Below are 26,788 nucleotides of genomic sequence, written 5' to 3'. Positions count from 1 at the left end.
CTTTATCTGCTACTTTTCCTAACGCCCATCTGACAACCCTGGTTTGCAGTTTACATCTAGCCAGTGGTTATCGTGTGGCACACTTCGTTGATACTGTGAAGCACTATAGTTGATTAATATGCTAAAAAAACTTTCTTAAACGAAAGAATGAAGCCTTCAAGAATGATTGAGCATTTAAGAACAAAGCATCCAAATAAAGCAAACAAGAATGTAAAGTACTTTCGCGAATTAAAGGTTAAATTTAAAAATCGTCCTGGACTTAATTGCAAGAGGAGATTTTCTGCAGTTCCCAAGTCTACAAATAATAGATGATGATTTAATATGAGATATTAAATCTCATATTAAATTTGGATTGTTATTGTTTCCATTTTGTGATACTGAAAGAAGACTTAATGATCAGATTCAAAGACTTTCATGAGTTTAAAATACCCGATTGGATCATAAATCCATTCTTTCTGATTCCAATTCTGTTCATCCAAATTTGTATGAAGAATTCATTGACTTAAAAAATGATTTTGAAGCTCAAATACAATTTCGGCAGCGTGGGTATGAAAGATTCTGGCCGATGGATTGCAAGTATCCTCATCTTTGGTAAGAAATAAAATTACTGCTCATTGCTTTTCCTTCTTCATACGTGGTCAAGAAAGAATTCAGCGTCGTGTTGCAATATTTAGCGAAGCAGCTAAATAGATTACAAGTAAGCGAAAGAGGAGATTTGAGAACTTCACAGTCTGTCGAACATTGAACCTAATATTGAAAAATTAACAGGATCTCATCAGGCTCAGGCTAGCTTTTAATGATTGGCTTATTAAATACAGTAAATTTACATATTTTTGAGTAAAAATTAATTTTTAATTAATTATCATTTCAAATTTGTTCAAATATAATTTAGGTTTGCCTAAATATAATAATATATTATAATTACCTTATTGAATCATTAACCTAGTTTAAAATTGAGTAGAGGGCACAGGCCATACAAATACATAATTGAAAGGGGACGCCAGGCAAAAAAAGGTTAGGAACTACTACTATATTAGAAGATGCGGAATAATCTGCAGAATCATTCGTTTCTACTTTATCATTAGGTTCAATAAGTGATATCATAGATACACAGGATAATGGAAGAAACTGGAAGGGACATTACACTGGTATGTATAGATTCACCTGACAGTTGGGCTTCAGCAACCAGGTCAAGACCGCTTGAAAGTTGATGCAGATGACGATATTCACTAGGCAAGTCTGACTCCTTATATTTTAGTGATAGTAATTCATCTATGACACTGTTACTTGAGTTGTAAAATTATGTTTTCAAATATTCATCTAGTTTAATTCTACTAAGTAGGATGGAAACCAGTATTTCAAAATGCTTAACCTCTGACAACTTCTGCCTAACATCACCTATATCAGACAACATATCAGATAGTTCAATACTTGATGGCGTTTGGCTTTTCGTAACGTCGAGTCAAAGTCCATCACAGGTCTTTTTTTGACGATTTCGCTCGTTGACTCTGTGTCTCGATTGTTGACTATAGTAGCTTTCTTTGGCCAGACACAATATGACTATTCATATTCTGTTTCCCTCCTTCTTGATGATAATTACTCGAAGCCCCCTGCTGTGTGCCTTCCACAGTATCATAGTACTTACTAACAACTTCCAAAAAACCTTAATTGTTAACAACTCCACAGCATTTAACAATGATGGAAGCATATCCCGAGAAATATTAATTAATAATAATTAATATCATGGTTATGGTACATCAACCAGACTTTCACTAGAAAGTAAATTATCAAAAGCAATTAATATATGATTTGACTGCAACCTTTCAAGTAAATTTTCTGCATGTTGTCATAATACGAGTATTTAGTGTCAAACTAATATTAAAATAACATACTTCCTTAACAAGCTGCGTGGCATAGTAATAGTATCATCGACAAATTCCTATAGCAGTTACATATAACGTACCCAGACCTACCGTACTGCAAGACGCTCCCACTTAAATTAGTTAAGTTTAGTTGTGGCAGAAATTAGGCTTAGCTGCTCGCACATTCGCTACCACTACAGTTTCATAAAGTATACTCACAAAAAAAAAAACAATAGACAATGTACACATACCTATATGCAATATGCTCAACCTAAACATCATAATATAAAAAGAAATACTCCACAAGAAGAATATTTCACTAAATAAACATGAACAAGTTTACAGTACTAAAGGATTGCCACCTATACATCACAACGCCATCTTCGTATTTAATATGCATTAAAATTAATTAAAATTAATATGCTTTAATATGTATTAAAAACGAAGCAGGCGATTATTTAGAGTGCCAAAATTCGAGTTTAAAAATAAAGACATCGTTAGACCATCGTTAATGGAAATTATAGTATTTGTTTAATCGAAAACATTTTTATATATTTGGAGTTTCAGTTCGAAATTAAGATTCCAATAATCGTGATTTTATATTGTAAAGAAGATTTAAGTTACATTGCTGAAACTATTGAAATTAATATTTTTAAAATAATTTTTTCTCTCTTGTCTCAAGGAAGACAGCTACGATGTCTGCTCAGTACTCTGAACAGCTAAACAAAGTAACAGTACACACAGAGCTATTCGTGGAACTGTACGATTCTCCCCCGTCCCCGGCAGTTCCGAAGTACCAAAATGGCGATTTGATGTGTGCAATAATGCATTGAAAATTAACAGGGTTTTTTAAGAAAAAAAAGGTCAATCAATAATAATTATACGAATCCAGATGTAGCAATGACAGTCAACAGAAGGTCATCACAGACAAGGTCAATATTACTTCTTACTTTTCATTTCTGGGTAAAATGTTTGGTTACGAATGAGCGGTTGATGAGATGAGGAATAAGAACCTGGAAGTGATTCTCGGGGTTTTCCTGAAGGACATATTTCTTAGGAGACATAATGTTTTCCTTGATTCGAAGCACGTAGCAGCAAATCATGATTGTTATTCGGTTTCTCTTCACTCCCAAAAGACAACTTTAAAGAATGGAAACTAATTCATTATAATCATGACTGTTTCGCAGAATTTAGAAAATGAATCCCTTGCGTTTTTGTAACTCTTTTCTCCTACCCAGAGAAATATATTTCGAAGAAGCATTCCTGGGATTTCCCAACTTGCAACCAGAATAGAAAAAACTATATTTATCTTCAATAAGAAAGTCCTCTTTGTACCATCCTCCCCCCCCCCCCCCCCAGATAAAAGATATTTCAAAGAAAAGCAATCATGGGTTTTCCCACTTCGTAACCAGAATAGCAGTACATTTATGTTCGGTACGAATTAAATGTGTCAGATTCTGCTAGTGTTTATGGAAAGGTTGCTTGCAATAATTCTAACAATAGGAGCCTTCACTTGCTGAATTTATTGGAGATGCCAAGAAACTCGCGTTTACTTCAAAAGTTCCGTAAACACACACACACATATATACATGGAATAGGAAATCTGAATATTGTTGGTTCCGGAAAAAATGTTTGGAGAGATGCCAATAAATTATATTTATTTAGGCATACCAAAGTACAACAACAAATAAAAGAACACGAACAATATTTTCATTTATTTTAACAGGTTCGGCTTACTTTTATTGCTTTTATGAAAATTCTATCAGCAAAAAGCTAAAACATATGTTACACTAATATCAGGGGTGAGTCAGAGTGGACCAAATGGGAAGCTTACATGGAAGATCAATCGTGATTTTATGCCTCTTCTAGCGTCAAGTAAGCAAGATGTGCGTAACAGATAAAATTATCAAATAGATAATAAAATGCATGGAAAGAAGTTTACATATAATAAGCTAATAATAAGTATATAAGAAGTTCGGTCGACCGAGTGGTTAGCTTGTCCGCTTTCCAACCAACAATATGTGGGTTTGGGTATGGATGGTTGTCATTGTCTTTAGGTGAGACATGAATTCCATCGTACGGTGTGACGGCACTGTCCTGCTTACTGGGGACTTGAAGTAGCAGGGCAGAGTCTCCGGATTATATAAAAAGCGAGTAAAGGAAGAATTTACTATCTCAACACTTGAATGGATAAATGATTAAACCAATAATATAATTTCTTGGCATCTTTAATTCATAGTATAATCAAGTGAAGAAAAAAAAAGAAAGAAAGAAAAGTTTCAACATCTATCTCTAATCCAGAGTATTTTAGTAATAAGGTGTGACACCTTTTGGCTAGTTGTATACGGAAATATGACTTCTGCATTATTTCAACCTTAGTATCACCTCTGGGTCTGGCTCCCACTGATGAGACCTCAATAAAGGATTTCTGGGTCTGACATTCACTGATGAGCTTTAGCGTGGAAGTGGTTGCCGCTGTGATATGAGCAGCTCCGCTCAGTGGCAGACTTTTGTCTGTTTCTGAGTGAAGCCACCGCTGAGGGTTCTTCTCAGTGGCAGGGTGGACCTGTCGCTGAGTGGAATCACTGCTGAGTAAAATGATCATTCGGGTCGTTTGCACTTCCTGACTTTAGAGTGATCTGGCGAATCGCCTGTTTTTGAAGACTTTCCTTCACTAATGTAGTCAAGCCAGTCTGGGTAGTAACCATTCCCATAATGCATAGCATTATACATGTCCGTAAAGATATATATATATATATATATATATATATATATATATATTAGGAGAATTCATTTTTACTCGGTTGGAATATTATAATATAAGTTTAATGACTATTACCGAGAAAAAAGATGGCAAGATATATTTAACAAGATACTACTAGTTTACTAGTTTCGTTACAAGAACATCGTCAGGTATCATACTCAAAGAAATATATAAAAAATTACAGAGACTTAAAATTGTACTAACAGAACAAGTGAAAAACAGTAGCATGTTTGAAAAAATGCAAGTATGAGTTCCATACAAACGAATACTACGCGCTGTCGCGAGTGCGCCAGTACTGAACAGAAGCAACGTGTGCGTCCGAGAGATTGTAACTCAGGCTGTTGTTGATATGAGAGGAATCTAGAGAAATTTCTCTTGATTCAACAATCTTTCTTTCGAGTTCATCGTAGCACACATGGATATTAGCAGTTTGAGTCCAGTTTACAATGTGCTGGCGGCCTTCGTCTGAGTTAGCAGAAAAGAGAACGTGGCTAGAGAGAGCGCTAGCTCTAGTCCTGTTATAGGAGATATCTCTACGGTGTTCATCCAAACGTAGAAGGATGGATTTAGCAGTCTGTCCATAATATGGCTTTCCGCAATCACACAAAATCTTGTAGACTCCTGGAAACTGAGTAGGAAGATGTTTCTGTTTATGTTTGCAAAGTAATGAACGAAGTTTTGGAAGCGTAGTGTAGCACGTTTTGAAGTTAAATTTCTTTAGAAATTTAACTTCAAAACGTGGAATCGGATGACTGTCTTCCCTTTTTAGACCTCAAACTCACCAGATGTGCTGAGAACATTAAAATCTCAATTTTTAGAAAGCCTACTCATACTGACAGATACCTTCATGCTTCCTCCCATCATTATCCTCCACAAAAATGTGGTATTATTTCCACTTTAGCCCACCGAGCCAAATCATTACTTACAGAAGAAACAGAAATTATAAATGAACACAGTTTTCTTAAAAAAACGTTTATTAACAATGGCTTCTCTCCAAAGAAGATTGACAAATTTCTTTCCCCCAGGCACTCAACTACTGCTGAAGATCCCCCTCCCCCAAGAGCCTTCATCTCCTTGCCTTACATCAGCTATCTTTCACCAAAACTGGCAAAGATTCTCAAGAAATTTAACTTCAAAACGTGCTACACTACGCTTCCAAAACTTCGTTCATTACTTTGCAAACATAAACAGAAACATCTTCCTACTCAGTTTCCAGGAGTCTACAAGATTTTGTGTGATTGCGGAAAGCCATATTATGGACAGACTGCTAAATCCATCCTTCTACGTTTGGATGAACACCGTAGAGATATCTCCTATAACAGGACTAGAGCTAGCGCTCTCTCTAGCCACGTTCTCTTTTCTGCTAACTCAGACGAAGGCCGCCAGCACATTGTAAACTGGACTCAAACTGCTAATATCCATGTGTGCTACGATGAACTCGAAAGAAAGATTGTTGAATCAAGAGAAATTTCTCTAGATTCCTCTCATATCAACAACAGCCTGAGTTACAATCTCTCGGACGCACACGTTGCTTCTGTTCAGTACTGGCGCACTCGCGACAGCGCGTAGTATTCGTTTGTATGGAACTCATACTTGCATTTTTTCAAACATGCTACTGTTTTTCACTTGTTCTGTTAGTACAATTTTAAGTCTCTGTAATTTTTTATATATTTCTTTGAGTATGATACCTGACGATGTTCTTGTAACGAAACTAGTAAACTAGTAGTATCTTGTTAAATATATCTTGCCATCTTTTCTCTCGGTAATAGTCATTAAACTTATTTTATATATATATATATATATATATATATATATATATATATATATATATATATATATATATATATATATATATATATATATATATATAATACTATGCAGATAAGTGTTGCATTATGGGATACTAAGGCAATTGATGTGAAGTCATTTGCGTCTATATACAAGTAGCCCAATCGTGAAGTTATTTCACGCGCAAAATTTGTTTGCTAACACTTGGATGAAGGATTAAACCAAGAATCCAAGTTATATATATATATATATATATATATATATATATATATATATATATTTGTGTGTGCGTGCGTGTGTGTATGTATTCCTGAGCTTCTACTATGGTACATTTTAAAAATAGATATTTAATGACTTTAAACCGAGATAAAATATTAAATTTTAATGATAATGATACAACTAGTTTCAGCCTTTTACAGCCTTTTTCAGGTATCCACTAAAGGTAGAACACAGTAATAAAAAATTGAAGTTACAAAAAACTGAGAATTACAGGCAAAAATGCAATACATAATTGACCTATTATATTTTTCAAGTTGTTCTATCCAACGCGCCATTGTCTGTTGCTTGCGTGCTTGTAAGTTCTCGAGAGCGCCAGTATTGAACAACTGCAGTATGGCTATCAGGGATGTTATAACTCAAATTGCTGTTCAAATGTTCAGGATTAAGGAGGATTTCTCTGGACCCCACGATTTTCCTTTCAAACTCATCACTGCAGCGAAAAATGTTTTCGGATTCATCCCAGCAAACTGAGTGACTTTGTAGAAAAGAACATGACTGGATAGCGCTGATGCACGTGATCTTTTATAGAAGATGTCTCTCTTATATTCTTCTATACGTAGTTCAATCGATTTGTTAGTCTGTCCAAAGTAAGGAATATTACCATCGCACCATAATTTGTATACACCTGGATATTTTAAGTTGTGATGAATAGGCTTCGGATGGCTTATAAGAGAACGGATTTTAGGTAGTGTAGTGAAAAACATCCAGATGTTGTATTTTTTAAGGACTTTAGCCAATTTATTGGAGACTTAACTAAGGTAAGGTATTGAGATACTACCTTTAAAATCAGTAGTTTCCGTAGTACGTTGCCTAGGAGGATTCAGAAGAAATTTCTTAATCGTTTTTTCAGAATATCCATTTTGTTTAAAGATCCGAGAAAGGTGATTAATTTCTTTTTTGAGCTCATCTGGTTCATTTAAAAGAGATCGTTCTCTGTGTCCTAAGGTAGAAATAGTTCCGAGCTTTTGTGGTGGAAAGTGATGAGATTGACAGTGCAGATATCTATTAGTATGAGTGGGTTTTCTGTATATAGAGATTTAAAATCTATCAGAGCATCGTGTAAGAATTACATCCAGGAATGGAAGGCAGTTATTTCGTTCTAGTCCGACAGTGAATTTTATATTAAAATGCTGGTTGTTAAGATGATGAAGAAAATCCATGAGAGATGTGTGCCCGTGACTCCATATAATGAAAATGTCGTCAACATAACGTCTCCAAAGTTTCGGCTTAAGTGAGAGGGACGATATGGCTTTCGTTTCAAAATCTTCCAGGAAAATGTTTGCTAGAACCAGGGATAAAGGGTTGCCCATTGCTAGGCCTTGGTTCTGTTTGTAAATGGAGTCCTATATCTGAAGTAGCCAGATTGAATACAATGCTTTAATAAAGCAAATATCTTTTTAGAGAATTTGTCCTTAAGTAATGTTAATACCTCCTCAGTAGGGACGTTAGTAAATAATGAGATAATGTCAAAACTTGCTATGATATCATTTTCGCTGATGGAAATATTTTTGATATGATATGATATATATATATATACCTGATAAGCTGTAAAACCTACAACACATCTGTGTATTAAGCCGTTAAGAAAAAACAAGGACTTTAGTGATGTTGCCTTTAACACCTGTAGCAGTAGCAGTATTCATGCAGTTTGACCGAATGTGAATGGATGTTAACCAGTAGGTAGTTGCCCGTGTTTCTTAGACGTTTTGAGAATAGTGATGGCAGCCATCTGTGCTGGAATAGTGCCTATGAAAATATCCAGAGAAAATCGTAATGCAGAAGCCTAGCGTCAAAAGAAAAGAGTTACAGGGGGAGACTATAAGGTGGACTTAGTGAACTACTTAAACGTGGGAACCATTTTCTAATATTGGGCAGATTCTGTTATAGTATCAGGGTTGCATAGGCGAGAAAGCGAAGATCCGTGTAATCGTACAAGGATCCTCTATATTTCCAATTTCTCTTTCTCCAAGTCAGTGGCATAACGTACTCACTGTGCGTAACATTTTACTGCCGAGGGTATGGATGGCGCATCTATTTCGTTCTTGATGATGTAACGTGGTAGACAGAAGCATAATCTACTGTTGCCATGGAAACATAGAAGCATTAACGGAAGAAACTATTTTGTTACAGAGAGCCAGTTTGAAGAATCTGCTAAAACAACAGATTTTGATTAATGTAAATAAAAGTGGTGCGAAGGTCTATCAAAAATGATTACAGATTTTTCGAGAACGCCTTTCTTGACATCATGCATACTGTTTCTTTTTCGCTTAACAGCTAAGCAAAACAGAGAACGAGCGATTAACAAGAGAATAGATTTCTTCTTTGCTCCTAATCACTTGTCGCCAGACGGCGCTATTGTAGTACAGTTTTTATGAAAAGTCGTTTGTGCGGTTGCCATTAACTAAAACAGAGGAGAATGTTTTAGCTAATCACTACACGTATTCCATTATTTTTATTCTAACTAAATTCAAACAGAATTTAATTAGAATGAAACCCTTCTGTTCTCTGTAGCATTACTTAGAATATCTCTTGTGGTTTGAATTAAAATAAAGTAATATGTTGTCTCATCTCACTTTTAGCTATTTGCGCTAAGAAGGGGAATAGTAATTATCTGAATCAGATATTGAATAAATAATTATGTGAAGAATAGAATATCGTAAACATATTCCACTACGATCAACCAACTACCAAGCGCACAACTTATTGATATTGTTAAAATTGAGACATACAATTCGTACCGTGGACACACCAGAGAAATCAATACAGCATCTACTCGAATAACTCAAGTAGAGGATCAGAATTCGCTTCCTCTAGATTGCTTCCCAAACTTATAGATGTAAAGGCCCCTTTGGAAAAATTAAAATGTTTCACAGCCCCCATCGAAAAAAAAATCGTAACACAGACATATATTATTATAATATTTATTGTATTTATATTCAATACAAAACACACACAGCGAATATCGCAACAATCAAATGCAAATATTACATTTTTAGCATCTTACATATACATTTGACATGGCACACTTAGTCTTAAAACATTTTAAATTTGTTTTCATTATTTCACGGCCCCCCAAGGGGGCTCCGGTCCATAGTTTGGGAAGCGCTGCTCTAGAACTTATCACAATGAGAATAGCATGTTTTCCTGCAGCTGAAATAATACGGATTAACTCCGTGGTGATCAACCAGTAGGCAAAATAATTTTCGCTACACTAATATACTGACTGTCTCTCTTTCTTTCTATATATATATAAAGAAAAAGATTATCAGTTAATCAGATAATATTTATAAATAATATCATTTCTAATTATTTATTACTTGATACTGCCAACAATAAGCAATACCATTTGTCCCTACATATATTATGTATGTGCATATACAAGGACAAAGAACTTCTATTTATAACACCGTACGGAAGAGCAGCATTAATCATCGCGTGCATTATTTTCACAGGTGAGTAGGCTGTGTAAATGTTCAGTTATGTAATCTACTTAGGCAAGCTAGCAAGAAAGAGAAGAATGTTGATATGATGGAAGCATACAACTACATGTAGGGGGAATTTCCCCCGAATCCCCCTAGATTGAAGACTTTATTCTATGAAAAAAATTGCTTCAAAAAGTTGTGTGGAAAAAAAAATTTAAAAAATTGAAAATTTTACGAGAGATGCTCTTTATGGGTGGCTATAAAGCAAAATTGATCGCATTCTGTTAATCTCAAACCCTGCGGTCTAGAAGGCCTTCTGCAATTTTTTATTGCATCCTGTAGCGTATTTAGTACATCTGCCTATCATGACAATTTTTTTTTTTTAGAATCATTTGCTATTTGAGTGGCATGCGATAATAGCAAATGATTTTAGATGGGAGATGAATTTCATCGTCCGATGTGACACTATCGTCGCTTCAGGCTTCTATTAACAGTCCTCATTTGGCGTCAAAAACTCTAATGTTTGATCTCTAGAGCAGGATTTTCGAATTATGTATAAAAATACATAAAAATACAAAAAAAATATAAAAATTAATATAAAAAAGTGGAAAAAAATCTTTACCCCACCCCTTTTACAAATGTACTATAGGTTTAAAACGTTTTGCGAATGGGCTTTGTTTATTTATTCAACCTAATGATGATTATCACTGAAAATAATCTACCATCGTACGAAGCGGATTTTTCGTGATCTGTTTCATCTGTCACTGGCGATGATTTTAAGCAGAAGATCAGAATTCGTCTTCTCCAAAACATCACAAACAGAGTGACAAACAACTGTCTTGTTTTCTCAAGACAGTTGTTTGTCACATTCTCTCCCCCCTTTTTTTTTATTTAGGGAAAGCAAACTAACTGGTTTCTTTCTGATCCCAGAATGAGATCTGCTAGTTCGTCTTCAACTGAAATAACCTTATAAAAATATTCCTTCAGCCTTAGACAAGATTCCAACATCGTCCTTCAAACCATGCAACGAAACTGTATAATTTGATATAATTCGTTCCCCAGTTAACGGTGAGTTTTTTTTGTTAAATAGCAATTTCTACTTTGGTCTCATAGAAGATATAGATGATTTATTTAAATAAGCTTCTTGAAAAACCAGATCACTGTCATTTTACAGAAACACAGCCGTTTTATTATGTTATAGCATATTGCATTTTTCATATCAATCCACATACGAAAAGTTAAATCCATTTCTCATGATTAAAATTATCTAATGTAAACCAGGACCTCTTAAATTTTTCAATTCTTCGATTACCTCATGAGGCAAAGGTGCACTCTAGTATTTTAATACAATCAGCTTACATAACAGCAGTCGTTCACATATTTCTATCTTAAGATATCGGTTTATATTTCGGAGTAGCATATGTATGCAGACGAATGGATGCTCATAAACACAAGAATAGCAGATGCAGTCCAATCGCCGATGGATTTTTTAAAATGTCAATCCATCCCCCTCTCTCTCCCGCCCCATACACAAAGACTCTTCCACAGAACAGGCCGATGATGATGAATAACAGTAGCAGATTTGGTGAGTCAGCAGTTCAACTGTTAGTGAGTATTTGTTGCTCGTAGGTTAGAAAAAATGGGGGATGATATAACGGTCTGCTACTGAGCAGTGCTCATGGAAATTCTGTTAAAGGTACGATGCGGAAACTGACCATCGTATGCAGCTGAAGGGAGTTTGTGACAGACTCCCTTCAGCTACATACTGACAGACGAAGGGAGTCAGTGACAGAGAGGTCGTCAATCAAAACGAACTGCCCCCCTTCTGAATAGCATCAAGAATTTTCAGAGAGATTTTAGGTACATTAACCAAAATGTGAGAAGAGTATTCCGAGGTTGGAAACATTTGTACAAAGCAGCTGGAGCGAGAAAGGATGCCAAGCTTTTTGGAAGTCCAGTGACTACAGAAGTGATGCGATTGTGCCAGTAAAAGCTAGTAGTTAGAGTAAGTTTGAAGATTCGTCCATCATATATACGGAGCAACACAGCGAACGCTTTCCCTCATCCCGTTCTTCAACTACATCAGTACTAATCTTACAGATCGCTATCAAAATCTTAACAAAATTCTGGATCTTTTTCTTTGTAAAAAATTTGTATACTCGTCTGACAATTTCGTAAATGAGAGTCTGAAAATGAGAACGAAAGAAAGAATATGAAAATGATACCGTACAGCTGACAAATGCATTTTATAACATCTGTATTGTATGCCGCATTTATATTGCTATGAACACATAATTCGGTTAACATGACAGCGTCAATACCGTTTGTTTGGAAAGATGTGCGTTCGAATATCATCTAGGAGGCAAAGAAAATTTATTTACTCGTATATGAAAAAAAAAAAGAAAAAAAAAAAAAGAAAAAAAGTTTTACGAACGTGACTTAGCCAATCTTATATGGAGACAAAAAGTTTCCTACCACATGAATATCGTTAAAAGTATCTTCCTATGAATAAAATCCTTACATACTAATTATACGCTTTTCAGTTTGTTAATCATTACCCTATTTAGCGTTTGCTTGCATAACATTTGAATTGATGAGTGGAAATAATCACCCAACTGCTGTTCGTTAGAACGTTTACTTTTATTGCAGTGCGTGCTAGTAACACAGAATCAAGTACAAATCAGATATGCCTGCTAGCACATATAAATACAACCAAATATATTTAATTATATTTCGGTAAGGGCTTCCGTGTACTACGAAAATTCGTCATTCAGTTGCATAAGTGCAATAGGTGATACTTCCCCCCCCCCCACATCCGAGAACTACAGCAACGATGCGCCCAGAAACTATTACTATGAACAACATTGGATAAGACGTTCAATAAAGCACTTGTTCTGTGCTTAACACTCATTAAGGAGTTAACTACAGGAAACAAGATGGGCCAGAATCAGGTTTCACAAGAGGAATCATTGACGACGAAGTGAATGTGTGTGTGTCGAACATTTCATTAACTCTCTAATCCATTAAGGGATTTTATCCTTAAGATTACATTAATGATAGCTTTGCTTATAAAATTTGTCGGGAAAGGAGAGAGAGAGAGGACCTTGATGAAGAGGATCGTAGCAGTCACGGGTTTCTTTGAATTCTCGTAGGGCAATTCAAGCTCTTTATATAAACACCGTTTGCATAATAGGAGGATCACGAAATCCCTCTCACGAAACTCAACATGTTTGGCTTTAATAATAATAGTTATTACGTTTTTAACAAGAGCGCATGCTGCGTTCACTCCATCTACTCTCCCTCGTGCTTATCTTCAACCTTATGAGAACAGGTTGAAGATTTGTGGGTTGCAGAAATTGGTTGATAGGCGGAAAAGGGGAGATATGATTGAGACATTCAAATTACTGAAGGATTTCTATAAGATTAATTCAGAGGATATTTTTCAGAACAGGGCTGGTGTTGGGAGGACTAGGGGCCATCCACGGAAACTGGGCAAGAGTGTGGTTAGCTAGGGTGTTAGAACTAAGATTTTTACTAGTGGTGAATGAGTGGAATAAGCTGCCAGAGTCTGTTGTGGGTGCCATGACTGTGAATGAATTCAAGGCGAGGTATGATAGATACTGTATGGATGTTGAATAGTTGTTCTTGACATGATGTTAAGGCCTCCCTCGATGAGTCTAAGGACTTCTTGGAGTTGCCCGTAATAATAATGATAATTAAGGACTTCTACAAAGTAACTGTTGGTTGCATTTGAAATAAATACCTATTTTAAAACAAAATTATAACTGTCTTATCATTAGTGCAAAGAAGATTTTGTTGACACACACACACACACACTGAAGAGCCAGAGAGTCTTATGTGCACGTGTATGTTCCCCTGCCGGTTTGTCTATAATATGTATTGTTTGTGATGGTAATAATAATAACTTTGTACATAAACAGACGTGGTTGGCCGAGTGGATAGCGTCACACTATCCACTCGGCCAACCCAACAGGCTTTACATTTAAATATTACTGTAGGTATAGATTTCTGAAAGATAAATTTCATCGTCTGATGTGACACCATCCTTCCTGACAGAAAGGCTGAAGTCGCCTGACAAAAGTGATATTTGGTCGCTAAAGCATTCGATGGTTATTTACCCATTAGTCTGCTAAGTATTGAGTCATGCAAACTTTATTGATCGTCATAAAATAAATAATCTTAATTATTCATATTGAAATTGAAGGTGCATGTGTAACTCTGCAGAAAATGGCGATTGCATCCATAATGCTAAGCTGTCCAAAGAACGACGCTATAGGTTCGCTTGTAGTCACCCACTTTTTCTCAGCCTTCCTTCGGCAAGTTCCCAAGTTAGTCAATCTCTGCCAGAGGTAAGTAGAGTCGAGTTTTTTTACCCCAAAACTCAGAGTTTAATCTCGCATTTAAAAAATAGACCACAGATCTCTCGCTATTACACAAAATTATATATAGTGTTTTATTTAATGATGTTGGCCTGAGGAAACTACAGTATGCTACAAGATTTCATTAGTCCAGTGATTGATAACCGATTTAAATGCAATTTTATATTTGTCAACATGTCACACCGTATACATTAGTGTACTAATACTATTTATGATTATGTCATAATTAATTATTAATACATTACAAAATAACCAGTAAGCCTGTGTAGCTCAGTGGATGTGGCGTTTGCACACCACGGCGCTTGGCCGCACGAAGGAAGACTTGGTTTCGAGTCTAGTCGGCGACTAGAGGAAATTTTTCTAAGCCTTTTTTCAACCGGTTCCCGAGTTAGTCTATCTCTGGCAAGCGGGTTTTTCCTCCCGGAAACTCGGGTTTTTCGTCCTGTAAACTCAAGAAAATCGACCGTAGAACCCGCATTATTTTCAGACATTAAATATATTGTGTTAGGGTTAGGGACCACGAGATGGCGGCACATTTCAGCCGTCTCTCTTCACTGTGTACCGCTTAATTAGTGATAGCCTTGGGCCATCTATCTCTGATTGGTACCAGTGGAGATTGAACTGCCCACTCAGTCTCCAAAAGTTAGATAGGGCTAAATGGCCTCGCCTACTCCTGTATACGGGAATAAAAAGGCGTTAGCTGATTTTTTTTTATTTTACAAAATAACCAAAGTGTTCCGTGAAAATTTCAGGATTTGTGAAGTGTTCCGTCGTAGGAAAAATCTGGGAAACGCTGAGATAGCCAATGGTAGATTATTGGCAAGATTATGCTACAAGCAATAGATTAGGACCACGAGATTGTTGTTTTAATAGATAGGAAGGTGAAGTTCAAGGGCCATATAGCGAAGATATTGCAAATACAAGTCAGAGGATAATTGCATTGCCGAAATGAACACTAACATGTAAAGATAAGGAGGTCATTTTACCTCTCGACCACGCCTTGATACGACTTCACTTGGGCTAAAGTTGGAGTTTTAGTCTCCTGGATTTGGGTGATGCAGATACAGTGGACACGATATAAAGAAGAATGTCTAAGATGATTAAGAAACGTGGATTATGAGGACATATCGAAAATTTGTGGACTGTGAACACTCTAAACAGAAAAAAGAGAAGTAATATAAGTAACATGATAAAGGCACCTAAAAACTTCTGAAAGGATCATATAGGATAATACTAGAAGATGTAATTTTTCAATATTGGGGAGAGAACGGGAGGGTATCCATGAAAGGTGAGAATGAATGCAGTCAAGAAAGGGATAAGAGCTGGATTTTTCTCTCATATATTGATACATGACTGGAATAGTTGTCATTGGAGGTAGGGAATACATTTAGTGTGAATGAATTTAAGAGAAGGTATTGACGGCTGGTGAGGGTGATTTGTGACCTTCCTCGATGAGTCCGACTTCCTAGGAACGTCTCAAAAGAAAAAGAAGAAATAATTAAACAATTTAAATAATAAAGCCAATTTGTTCCAAAATAACTTTCGTCATCACCGACCACATATGGCGAAAATATCAAGTTGACGAATTGGTATTTTTAGTGTCGCGCATGTCCCTTTCTAAAAATATATAAACAATTAAAAAACCAGAATAAAATTTTTAAGGAATTTAATATTATTAAAATTAAATTATGGATATAATTAGATTTTTATTGCAACAATGACAATCTTTGATATTCACCCAAATGAAAATTACATCTCTCAATAGAAAATAAATAATTTGATATTTGGTTACACGTGGAGAATACATTTTATGCCAGAAACAAGTGTGTCGAATGTTATAAGTTTGTTATTTTTTTGACACATTTTTGTGGTCAAAGCAGACTAAAACCATCTCTCTCTCCTCTTTTCATTATAAAATTATGATGAAACCCTGTTCGATACCGTAAATGCTCAGTGCTTGAGTGAGGAAATGAATGGGGAATATATGAACTTTTGGGCCATCCTTTAGGCCCTTAAGGATGGTTTCTTTTGCTAGCACTGAGGCCATTAAAACACAAATGTGGTTTGTCAGTAGTCTTAAGAGCAATGGTGGCAAAACTGCTCATTATATACTTCCAGTCTAGGGCAGTGGAGCGAGCAGCCTTTCTACATTACTGCCACCAATTTGTGGATTTAAATATCGTGGTATTATGAATATTTTAGGTGGCTGACTGTTTACATCGCATGATATGAGACATCATCCTGCTTACTGGAGGATCGAAGCGGAGAGATACAGTATAGCGATCGATTGCTAGAATATAGTTCCTGAATGATCTTATTCTTAACCCAATAAGCCCTAAGAATATCTGTAGATTTCCTAGAGATTTCCTTTTGTAGGCGAGATTCCTAGGAAGGGAGAAATGGCTCGGAGTTATAGTAATCTCATATCTGGTGGACCGAAATACTCGTTTTCCCTTTGGTTTCTGGAATAATCCACGTCACGTGAAATTTCTGCATGACAATGAGTTTATTTATTTATTTATTTATTTATTTTTTTACATAACAGTTGATATATTACACTATGTAATTCTACCAGGAATTCTGTAACAAACACAAAGAAACACAGTTCTTGAGTATACGCTAAAAACTCAGAACAGAAAAAACAGAGGCCAAAGAGATTTTTCCCCTCACTTTTCTTAATATTAACATTTTCATATTTTTCGGCAAGTATATTGAAGCTCATAAAGATATAACGTTTTAATCTTGTAAAAATAAAAAGGAAAAATATTGCCTTAGTGCGTATTACATGATGAGTAAATACGTCAATGAATTTTTACTAATGTTGACATACAATATGTATTTATATCTCTGTACTTGTGATAAGGCGAGGGGTTTTCATAATTGTTTTGGTTGGCCCTAGTGCCAAAAAAAAAAAAAAAAAAAAGAGTTGGCGGTCGCAACTTGGGAAATATATTGGCCTCAGGGTCATCTCAAGTGGATTTTTATCTTATAGTGCACACTCAACCGGATGTAGCGCTGTTGCGCAATACAAAAACCAGTTTTTTTTTTTTTTTTGATGCCATCTCAATAATGGGAACGCTTTCTCAGAATGTCTTGGCTTAAAGCGAGTAAGTGGGTGTACGCTACAACATAGCAAATGGATTTTTTTTTTTTTTCTAATTTTATCTTTCTTTATTTGCGCTATTATAGCACACCATTTTGGCAGATATATTTAGATACGCAACGTGTAAATAATGCCATAAACAACAGAGAAATACACGTGCAAATGCTGTTTTATGACTTCAAGTGCGAATCAATAAATTGCATATAATACGCAGCTTCGTCGCTTTGCTCCTAGATAGCGCCCTCATCTACCATTTCATTCAGTTATCCGTTTACATTGGGCCTGATCTATCGCTTCATGAGGCAACTTGCGAGTAAGTAGACACGCCGAGTGTTTTAGCTGTGGTGCCAAATTAACAGTTCACGGCTAAATTTAACCCGCTAAAGTTGGAGAAAACAATTTTCTCTGGCCAGAAATAAGTGACGATTTTGTGACGTGTAGACCACTCAATCACCACTCGAAACTCGCTTCATCTGTTTCGATTACAGCTGGTGATGTTCACAGCTTACAATTCTCTCGGCATTTGTTATTCAGACATGGTTTCCTTTTTATTCCGAAATTAGGTCGATTCAGCGCACAGTTGGAAATTACTCAAAGATTTCCATCAGTTAACAAGAAGGAAAAGTATACTTGATAAATGAAATACACAGAAATTTGGCGGCTGTTTTTTTTTACATACGAACATGAAGAACAGAAGAATTCTAATCCTGATGATTTAAGAAGTATAAAAGGTATTCTTTGAAAATTCTGAATGAGGCAGTTTAGAAAGCACAGTCTCGTCAATAGTCGCAGTAATTTTTTTTTTTTTAAATTTTATTTTAAAGTTCCTTGAGTAGACAAACTCCCAATGCGAACATCAATCTTTATTTTTTATTATTTACTATTTTTTATTTTTTGATGAATACTAAAACCAGCATGCAAATAAAAGCAGATAAAATTGTACTAGAGATGCTCATTATAACCTTTGGAGAGAGATATATGCTGTCAGATAACGTTCTGAGAGGAAGCTACGAGCATACCCAACACGGAAGACGTGGCGTTTTAAATATAAAATGGTCATTATGTGTGAACTTTAATCTATGCCGAACAGCAAATTAAACCGTACTATCTAGTTCCGACTATCTCTGTCGTAGTGCAACTGACTTGAAAAGAACAGTGCTCATTCACGTCTTTGATGTAAGGAACATTTCGCTAAAACAAATAAACAAACAAAAAATACTTTTTTTTTTTTTTTTTTTCAATCGAAGTGTTAGTTGGTCTCATGCAGAAATTGGAAAATGCTTCTCCCATAACTTCAGTTTTTCATTCAGCAAATAGACTAACCAGCTTCATATAGTGGAATTCAAACAAAATTTACAGTGGGTCCGTATGAGACAATGCGGAGATATTTTTAAGGATAATTTAAACAGAAGATCTAGGAATGAGGAGATATGAATCTTGATCTAGATCATAAAAAAGTGTCTGGTAAGCGAATCTGGAACTAGGTATTGCACATTGGAAATAGTTCCACTCTCCACATTACAATCAATCAACCAACCAATAACACAACCGATTCAGACCAAAACTAAATTTGGAGCTTAAATTTTTAGTCAGGATTACCTTCATCAAACTATATAAGAAAAAAAAAATGAAATGGATAGCCTTACGCGATAAACTTTTGTACGTAATCGGAGGAAAAGTGTAATATCCATGCCCATAAGACACTCTGCTACTATTCTCAGGTGTAAAGAAAGCAATTTCGGATTTTGCGAAATGGTTTTCTAACCCTTCGTTACGGGCTGGGTGGGATTATTTAGAATTATCGGCGAAATAATGAAAACAAAAGGTATCAGTGAAGGCCAGGTGTTGTTCTTACAACGATATGTGTTTTCTAGTCGCGAAACAACAAATCTCGTACGTAGGTCTCAGAATAGATAACTTAGCCATGTCTTAAAAAGGAGTAGGAGATTTCTCCTGCCACAAACAAGATTTCAATCAAGGTCTATTTCCCAGGCTTGAGGTGAAACCACTCGTCAATGAAGTGTCCAGCAGATTATGCATTACAGGAGGAAAGCAGTATCCTTTGATGCAAATGCTCATGTGACACTTTTGGTAAATGTGTCATATCTTTCCCTTGTCATTCTTTGCTGCTTTCCTCTTTCTTGGATTCAACATTAGTTTCCGTCATACCAGGAGAAAGCATCTACACAAAGATTTAAAACAATTCTGGAAAGTTGCAGAAAGCAAAACAAACCAAAGCGTCTCAAAGACTTTAACAGACAAGCGGGACGATGGAAACAGCGATTTCTTAGCTTCTATAATTCTGGAGGTAAACGATTGTCGAATGAATCACGAATTAAGGATAAAGTTATATCGCTATACATACCATTCCCAAAAACGTAATGTAAAATCACTTGTCACCCAAAGAGAAATTATGAGACCTCTAAGAAAATAACAAAGAATATCATCTTTCTTTCTGTGCCGTTTTGAAGTTGTTAGTCGAGTCGACAGCGTATCTCTCCAAACAGTCTGTAATTTGAATCAAATGGTAGCATGGTGTGAGAAATCTTCGTTGCAAGACCCATACAGTCAGTGGTGAGCTATAAGGGGCTCGCGTGAGCCCTTTGTTAAATTTTTCTCAAATTTTCGAGCCCCTTGTTCTTGTTTAATAATCTTGTAGAACTAGAAAATACTACCGTGGAATGTATACATGCTATAACACATACTATAATTGCTACTTTAATAGTAGCAATTATAGTATGTGTTTTCTGATAACTATATAAAAAATCATTTCATTGCATTTTGTTCTGATGGAGCTGGTGTAATGTTAGGAAACAAATCAGGTGTTGCAATCAACCTACAAAAATTTCCCAACATTGTGATTTGGTATTGCGTAGCTCATCGTTTACACTTAGCATTAGACGATTCGATAAACACATTAAAGAAATAAATCATTTTGAAATATTTATGGATAAATTATATGCTTTTTATCATCAATCACCAAAAAATCAACGAGAATTAAATACGATTGCGAAAGACCTTGGTATCGAAAATTTAAAGATCGGCCATGTGTTTGGACCACGATGGGCAGCTTGCAGTTTACGAACGGCTCTTGCTGTGTGGAGAAATTACCCAGTTTTATTTTGCATCGAACGATAAATATAAGGGCTTTTTAAACCGACTTCTCAATTTGGAATTTATAAAAGATCTAGCATTAATGATTGACATCCTACAGGAATTATTATATCTGTCAGAAGCTCTACAAAGTCGCGATATAAGTATTATAATGGCTAAGTTAGGTTTTTTTTTTTTTTTTTTTGCTCGACGACGCGAGTCCTTTGTTAAAATGTCCATAACTCAACACTGCATACATTACTTCATAGCTCCAGCTAGTGCAAGAATCAGATGCAGTTCCTGATCAGTTAATCTTCAATTCTGAGGATAGAGTGCAGCGTGGACAAATGACGGTTAGCGGAATGACCAATGGATGCAAGATCTGTGAGTACAGACTCTTCGCCTTCGAAGAGTCTGTACCAATTTTGGTAGAAATTCTTCTATAGAAAAAAAAAAAAACGCAGAAGCTGAAACATTGCTGTGACTCCACTTCTCGTATAGCTTTTACCAAGCACATTGCAGTATGTGCAGCAAAACACCTGACCTGAAACGCAGGTTCACAGTATCGACAATCTTCATCAGTGTTATTACTTGTCGAAGGAGTTCCCAACATTCAGCATCACAAAACCACTTTGCAAAATCTAAATTCAGTTGTCTCCATAACGCAAACAGGTATTAACATTTCAAACATCCTGCATATCGGTTTTTCCCAGGTTGAAGCAGAACGTGATGCGCCCGCGCTCGAGTACACATACACCCACACACAGATATATTTTTGAAGTCTGTCACCTGGGATTGCTTTACGATCCTAGAAGAAGAAGCCACTTTGCCGATCTGTACTTTTTTATGAAACCAAGCGGCTCGCGATTAGATGAGCCAGCTTGTCTCATAAAAGGTGTTAATTTCCTTTTTTTAATGCTTGTAACTGCGTACAGCCATGAAAACATAAAGGTATAAACCAAACACAGTTTGTTTACAATCTGAAAAGAGATCCCAGGTCTCTTCCGTAAGGCTATTCATAGGACTGCAGTCGCACGCAATCCTGTTTCATTCGATACGCTGCGTTGTGTTTTTCAAGGCCAAATGAAGTGACTTTGTTTCCTCTCGTGCGCAAATCTAATCTCTGTCCAATGGCAATTGAACACTTTATACGGAAGTTAAACTTGGAAATGTAATGAACGATTTTGTACACTGGAAACTCAAGTGAAAAGATTTGAAAAAAAAAAAAAAAAACTCACCAAAAATTCGAGATTCTGTATAATCTTCATGATAGCATATTAAAAAAACTGTATTTTTTATGTGCATTAACTCTCTCTGCTTTGCGCAAGCCCATGTAATCAAGATAAGTAGCGTCTCCGCAACTCACTCGCCAATGATGACAGCCTTCAGTTGGAAACCGGGTGAATAAAATCCCTTAGAATGCAATGGAACATTTATAAGAGCTTTTAAAATGGATGAGTTACTTAGCTTAATACGTGGAGGCCTATCTAACTGGCAGCTTCTTTCCGAATGGAGGTGATCTCTTCAAAGAAGAAGCAGTTTTCGTGCATATCACTCTCATCTCTCAGAAATGGTTTGAAGGACAACAGAACTTATCTTCTTTAAACTGATTCAAGAAAACTTACTGCTCTGTACAATAAGGAAAAGTGAACAGTAAAGGCTGATCGAAACTCCATTAAGAACTTTTACTATTTTTGTTTCTTCCCCGCTCCCTCAAGCTTTATTTATCGAGGTAGTTTGTGTATATACTCACGTTTGTTGTTGCTCCGTTATTTTATCATCCCGTAGAGGCAACTAAGGCATGCTGTATGATATTCAGGATATTTCTGGCTTGATTGTCTCATTTATGGAGAAAAACTTTGCCTAATTGATTTTAAGTAAAGCACTGAAGAAAATCTTTGTACTCCATTTAGGATAAGCAGAGCATACAACAATTGAGTCTTTCTTATGTCCAGGATGACCCCACCCCCCTTCTAAAACATCACCGAATGTCGAATTGATTCGTGAAACATACACTTTTCAAACCAGTGGCTGCTCGTGGCTTTAAATCGTGGGGGAGCTGCAACTTTCGAAATATACAAACACGCTGTAAGTACAGTGTATACGTGTTTTGGATAAAATATCAAAATTATGGTAAAAATTTTTAAAAAAATTAAACATAAAAACATATTGTTTATTATCGATAAAATTATACAGTTTAGTATAATTCAAAATTACTTAAAAATTCTGAGGTCATAATTGTCAATAACCCCAATAATGTTCTAAAGTAAAAACTATAACAAATGTTATGTCTTTAATTGTAATGTCCAAATATTTAAAGAGACGGAGTAAACACGACAAACACTATCAACACTCTACTACTGGTGCAAACTGCATATAAACAACAGTGGAACTGCACTACGCTAATAGCTCGTATCTCACTATGACGTGCATATGCTTGCGCGCGGAGCAATATGGCACTGTGGTAAACACAGTGCTAGCGTCATTCGCCCTCCTAAGTGCTACAAGATTTATTTTTATCATTATTTTTTACACAAAATACGAGAATTGTATAGGACTGTTGATGATAAAATTAAATATTACAAGCAAATATAAATAAATTAATAAATATATTTATATATCGAGAAAGATTGGGGGTGCTGCAGTTCCGCAGTGCGTATGCTTGAGCCGCCGTTGCCAACAAGTAACTTTTATGAACTCTTCTCTGTCAAACACAATTATCAAACTTCCCTGTTGGAAATAATTATTCTTCCAGCCCCCCCCCCCCCCAATCGCCCAAAAAACTTGTCTTTAGGAAGGGTGATGTTCCAAGACGCATTTGTGATAATACAGGTACCATCAGAAAGATGGAAATGAAACAATTGCTCAAGGGTCACGTGCTATTCAGGCTATACACTCTTAACTGGAAAAATGCACCAACTCAAGTCAGGACAGTGAGGCTTAATAAGAAGTAAGCAACAGAACTGCTTACAAATGAGTTTGTTTAACATGCTTTAGCCCAGTGGACTAGTGTATGTGTTGAGACGTACAATCTCCGCAAAACCCTTTCAAATTTGACTGGCCTGAAAGATTGCGGTGATTCCACAATGATAAATAGTGCATTTTCGTGGCATGATACAGGCGTGCACATTTAAAAATATCAAGGCTGATGTAGCATGTTCCCATCTTCCAGAGTAGTCACCACCTTCCATCCCACGAAAATCGTTTCTTCCCTCCTGACATTGAGGACAGTTTTCCATCTTGATACTACTCTGATCTAACAAGCCATGTTTGGTTGCTGAATACTTTGGTTTATTAATACAGAGCAAAAAATAATTCAAGGGCATTCACAGTAGTAATCTCTCTCTCTCTCTCTCTCTCTCTCTCTCTCTCTCTCTCTCTCTCTCTCACACACACACTCTCTAATGTTATCCTGGTTGTGTTTAGGCCCACCTATCTACCAAATGCCATTACATTCGTTTCTGCTTCAAAACCTTGTCAAAAATCGAAATTAGTTCTTGTGTACGGCGATACGGTCACCTTCGACCGCAGCGCGTTTTAAGAATGCTAGTAGTGATTGTCAACAAGCCATTTTGAAGGCCACCTTGTTCGCAATATTCGAACGCCATTCGCAGCCACCTTGACCTCTTTCAATCATTTAAATCTTCAGATGAGACTTCATTTCTGTGAAGAAGTAAAAGTTGCAAAATATATTTCCGTTCTGTGAGTCAAGGGTTTTGGTAGAAAAATGAGTAGACACTGTTAAGTTGTGAGCGAATAGAATCAGTACGTTCGTCAATAACAACGAATTGATGATAGGTCACGGATGCTCAGACTTTGGGTTGGCATACACCAACTTCGTAGGTCTTATCAAGTTGGCTTTGTTTCTAGGAGTGAAATGGAATCCCATTATATTGCTTTGAAAGCTCTCTCTCAACATTTTTTAAATTCGCTTAAGCCACTCGGAAACAGTTACGTAGACAGCTCATGCTCCAGTTGATGCAACTGTTTTCGTGCGTGTTTAGGAACTTTCTGATGTCTATCGTCTGCTTCCGTTTCGAATAAACTGGGAATTGAACACGGAACATTGGAAATAGAGGTTACCAAATGTCATTTTTGGAGGAAAAAGTTCTCTAAAATCCTAAATGATAGAGGCAAACACAATCCAACCTCGCAATGGAGAACATAAACATCTCTATACATATGGCTTGTAAATACTAAGAAGAGAGAGAGAGAGAGAGAGAGAGAGAGAGAACAAAAAGGTAATCAATAAAAGAAAATCAATTTCAAGAAGAAATACGGACAGCAAATCAAATGCAATATCCAAATATAAATTATTTTAAAGTCTTTAAACGTAGTCTATAAGTCAAATTATCAAACTTAAGATGTACGAATTTTAGTGATATTGAAACTGAAAAGCAGTAAACATATAAAAGGAGGGGGTGGAATGATGTGTCGGGGGATGCAAAAAAAGACTAGCGCGGATTTTTTCGTTCCGCAGGGACGGACTTATTTACATGTTGGTATCACAAAAGCGAAGTGTCTTTAGAAAGGTATGACGCAGTGTGATGTCAACACAAACACACAGAGTTCGCCCAAGGTTGTCGCAAAGTGTGGGACGAAGACAATAAATCAGAGTTGCTGACTAATCGAATCGCGAAGAAAGTGACAACAAGCTCTCAGTTTTATGGTCATTGACTCCGCCTTAACTAGACCTTAGACCCCAGGCGCAGAAACAAACGATAAACACACAGCAAGGAGTCTCGAAGTACACCAAACAGCATCTTGAGTACAGTACTGTATCCATTCTCAAAGTAGTCCCTCGTGTGATGGCTACGCCATCTCTCGGTAAAAACGGAGGGACTAAACTTCGATACTAAAATTGCGACTGAGCTCTAATACGTAAATACAATACACCATAATGAATTATATTATAAAAGTACCCGGTAAAAACTGTTATAATTAAAAAAAAATGCATCTGAAAATCTAATTGGTATATTTGATATCTCGCATGCAGTTTTCAAAATTATAATTTGAATACATAACTAAAAAAAAATCGTAGAAACGGAGAAAATCAGGCTTGCATTATTGAAAGTTTGGTGTGGCCAGTAACGAAGGCAACACAATTCGGATGGAAAGAACGGATTCAACTAGGACGTAAGAAACATTTAATTTTTAATTAGAAGAGTTAATGAGTCTCATTCGGGATAAGGCTCGCAAAAATAAGAACTGCTCGAAGAATACGCAAACTTAAACTTTAGTTTGCGTATTCTTCCATTTGTAATCCATTCCATTGAAATTAAATTGAAGAGAACGTGAGTAATCGATTTCACGACATGCTTTTGTTTGTATTACATAAAAGGAATGCATACTGAGGGAAAATAATTTGTTGGCAGAATAGGAAAGAAGTCTCCACAATTCAAAACCTACATGCTGTGAGTTAAGTTTCCGGGCGTTTCAAGGTATGGCAGCAACGTCTGTGACACAAACACGTGCAGAGATGCATGTCATATTTTCAAAAATATTAAGGCAGAAAAAGAAACTTGAAAAAAAAAAATGATTACATGTAAATTTTAAACATAGTGCAAAACAGACTTTGACATACAAACAGCGCACACAAGAGGAATGTTAACATGGCTTTTAAAAAAAAAAATGAAGATGAGCTAGAGGAATTTGTCTCTGCAGAAATCTAGTTTTGCACCACATACAGGAAAATCGGCCAGAGAACACACGCAGATTAGAGAAAAAATTACTATTCGGTGGACGACTGATGGAAGTATGTGAAGGATGAAGTGGTACGTGGTATGATGAAGGGAAAGATGAAAGTGAGTTTGTGTGTGTGTGTGTGTGTGTGTGTGTAGGCTGTTCAGCAATGAAAAGAAATAGAAAAATTAGAACATTCATTTACCTGAAGTCGTTGTTGGTTCCATCGTTGGTCCGATCACTGGACGCCACTGGATTTAAAGAGAGGAGGGAACTGAAAAATCACGCTGTTAGCATGAATCGCAAGTCTAACGCAGAACCATGGAGGTTACAAACTCCTCGCCACACATCCTGAAGCCATTATGACTGAAAGAAACAGGGGAAAAAAAAAACGG

General features: G+C 36.2%; 1 protein-coding gene across 4 annotated transcripts in view; it reads right to left on the bottom strand.

Moving 5' to 3' along the window:
• Window positions 1–26,788, bottom strand: part of LOC150109855 (histone deacetylase 4-like) — a 579,471-nt gene that overhangs the window by 430,121 nt on the left and 122,562 nt on the right. For 3 of the 4 annotated variants that reach the window (XM_090397008.1, XM_090397014.1, XM_090397020.1), the window contains exon 2: window positions 26,599–26,759. The exons of the other annotated variant lie outside the window; for it this stretch is intronic. In XM_090397008.1, coding sequence (XP_090253134.1) covers window positions 26,599–26,620 — 22 coding nt within the window. In that variant the 5' untranslated portion in view covers window positions 26,621–26,759. The remainder of the gene's footprint in view (window positions 1–26,598; window positions 26,760–26,788) is intronic. 4 annotated transcript variants of the gene reach the window in all.

Source organism: Typopeltis vanoorti, chromosome 1, assembly GCF_054136105.1.
Source record: "Typopeltis vanoorti isolate ZY-2024b chromosome 1, IOZ_Tvanoo_1.0, whole genome shotgun sequence".
Classification (NCBI taxonomy): Eukaryota; Metazoa; Arthropoda; class Arachnida; order Uropygi; family Thelyphonidae; genus Typopeltis; species Typopeltis vanoorti.
This window is presented reverse-complemented; position numbering and strand designations above follow the sequence as displayed.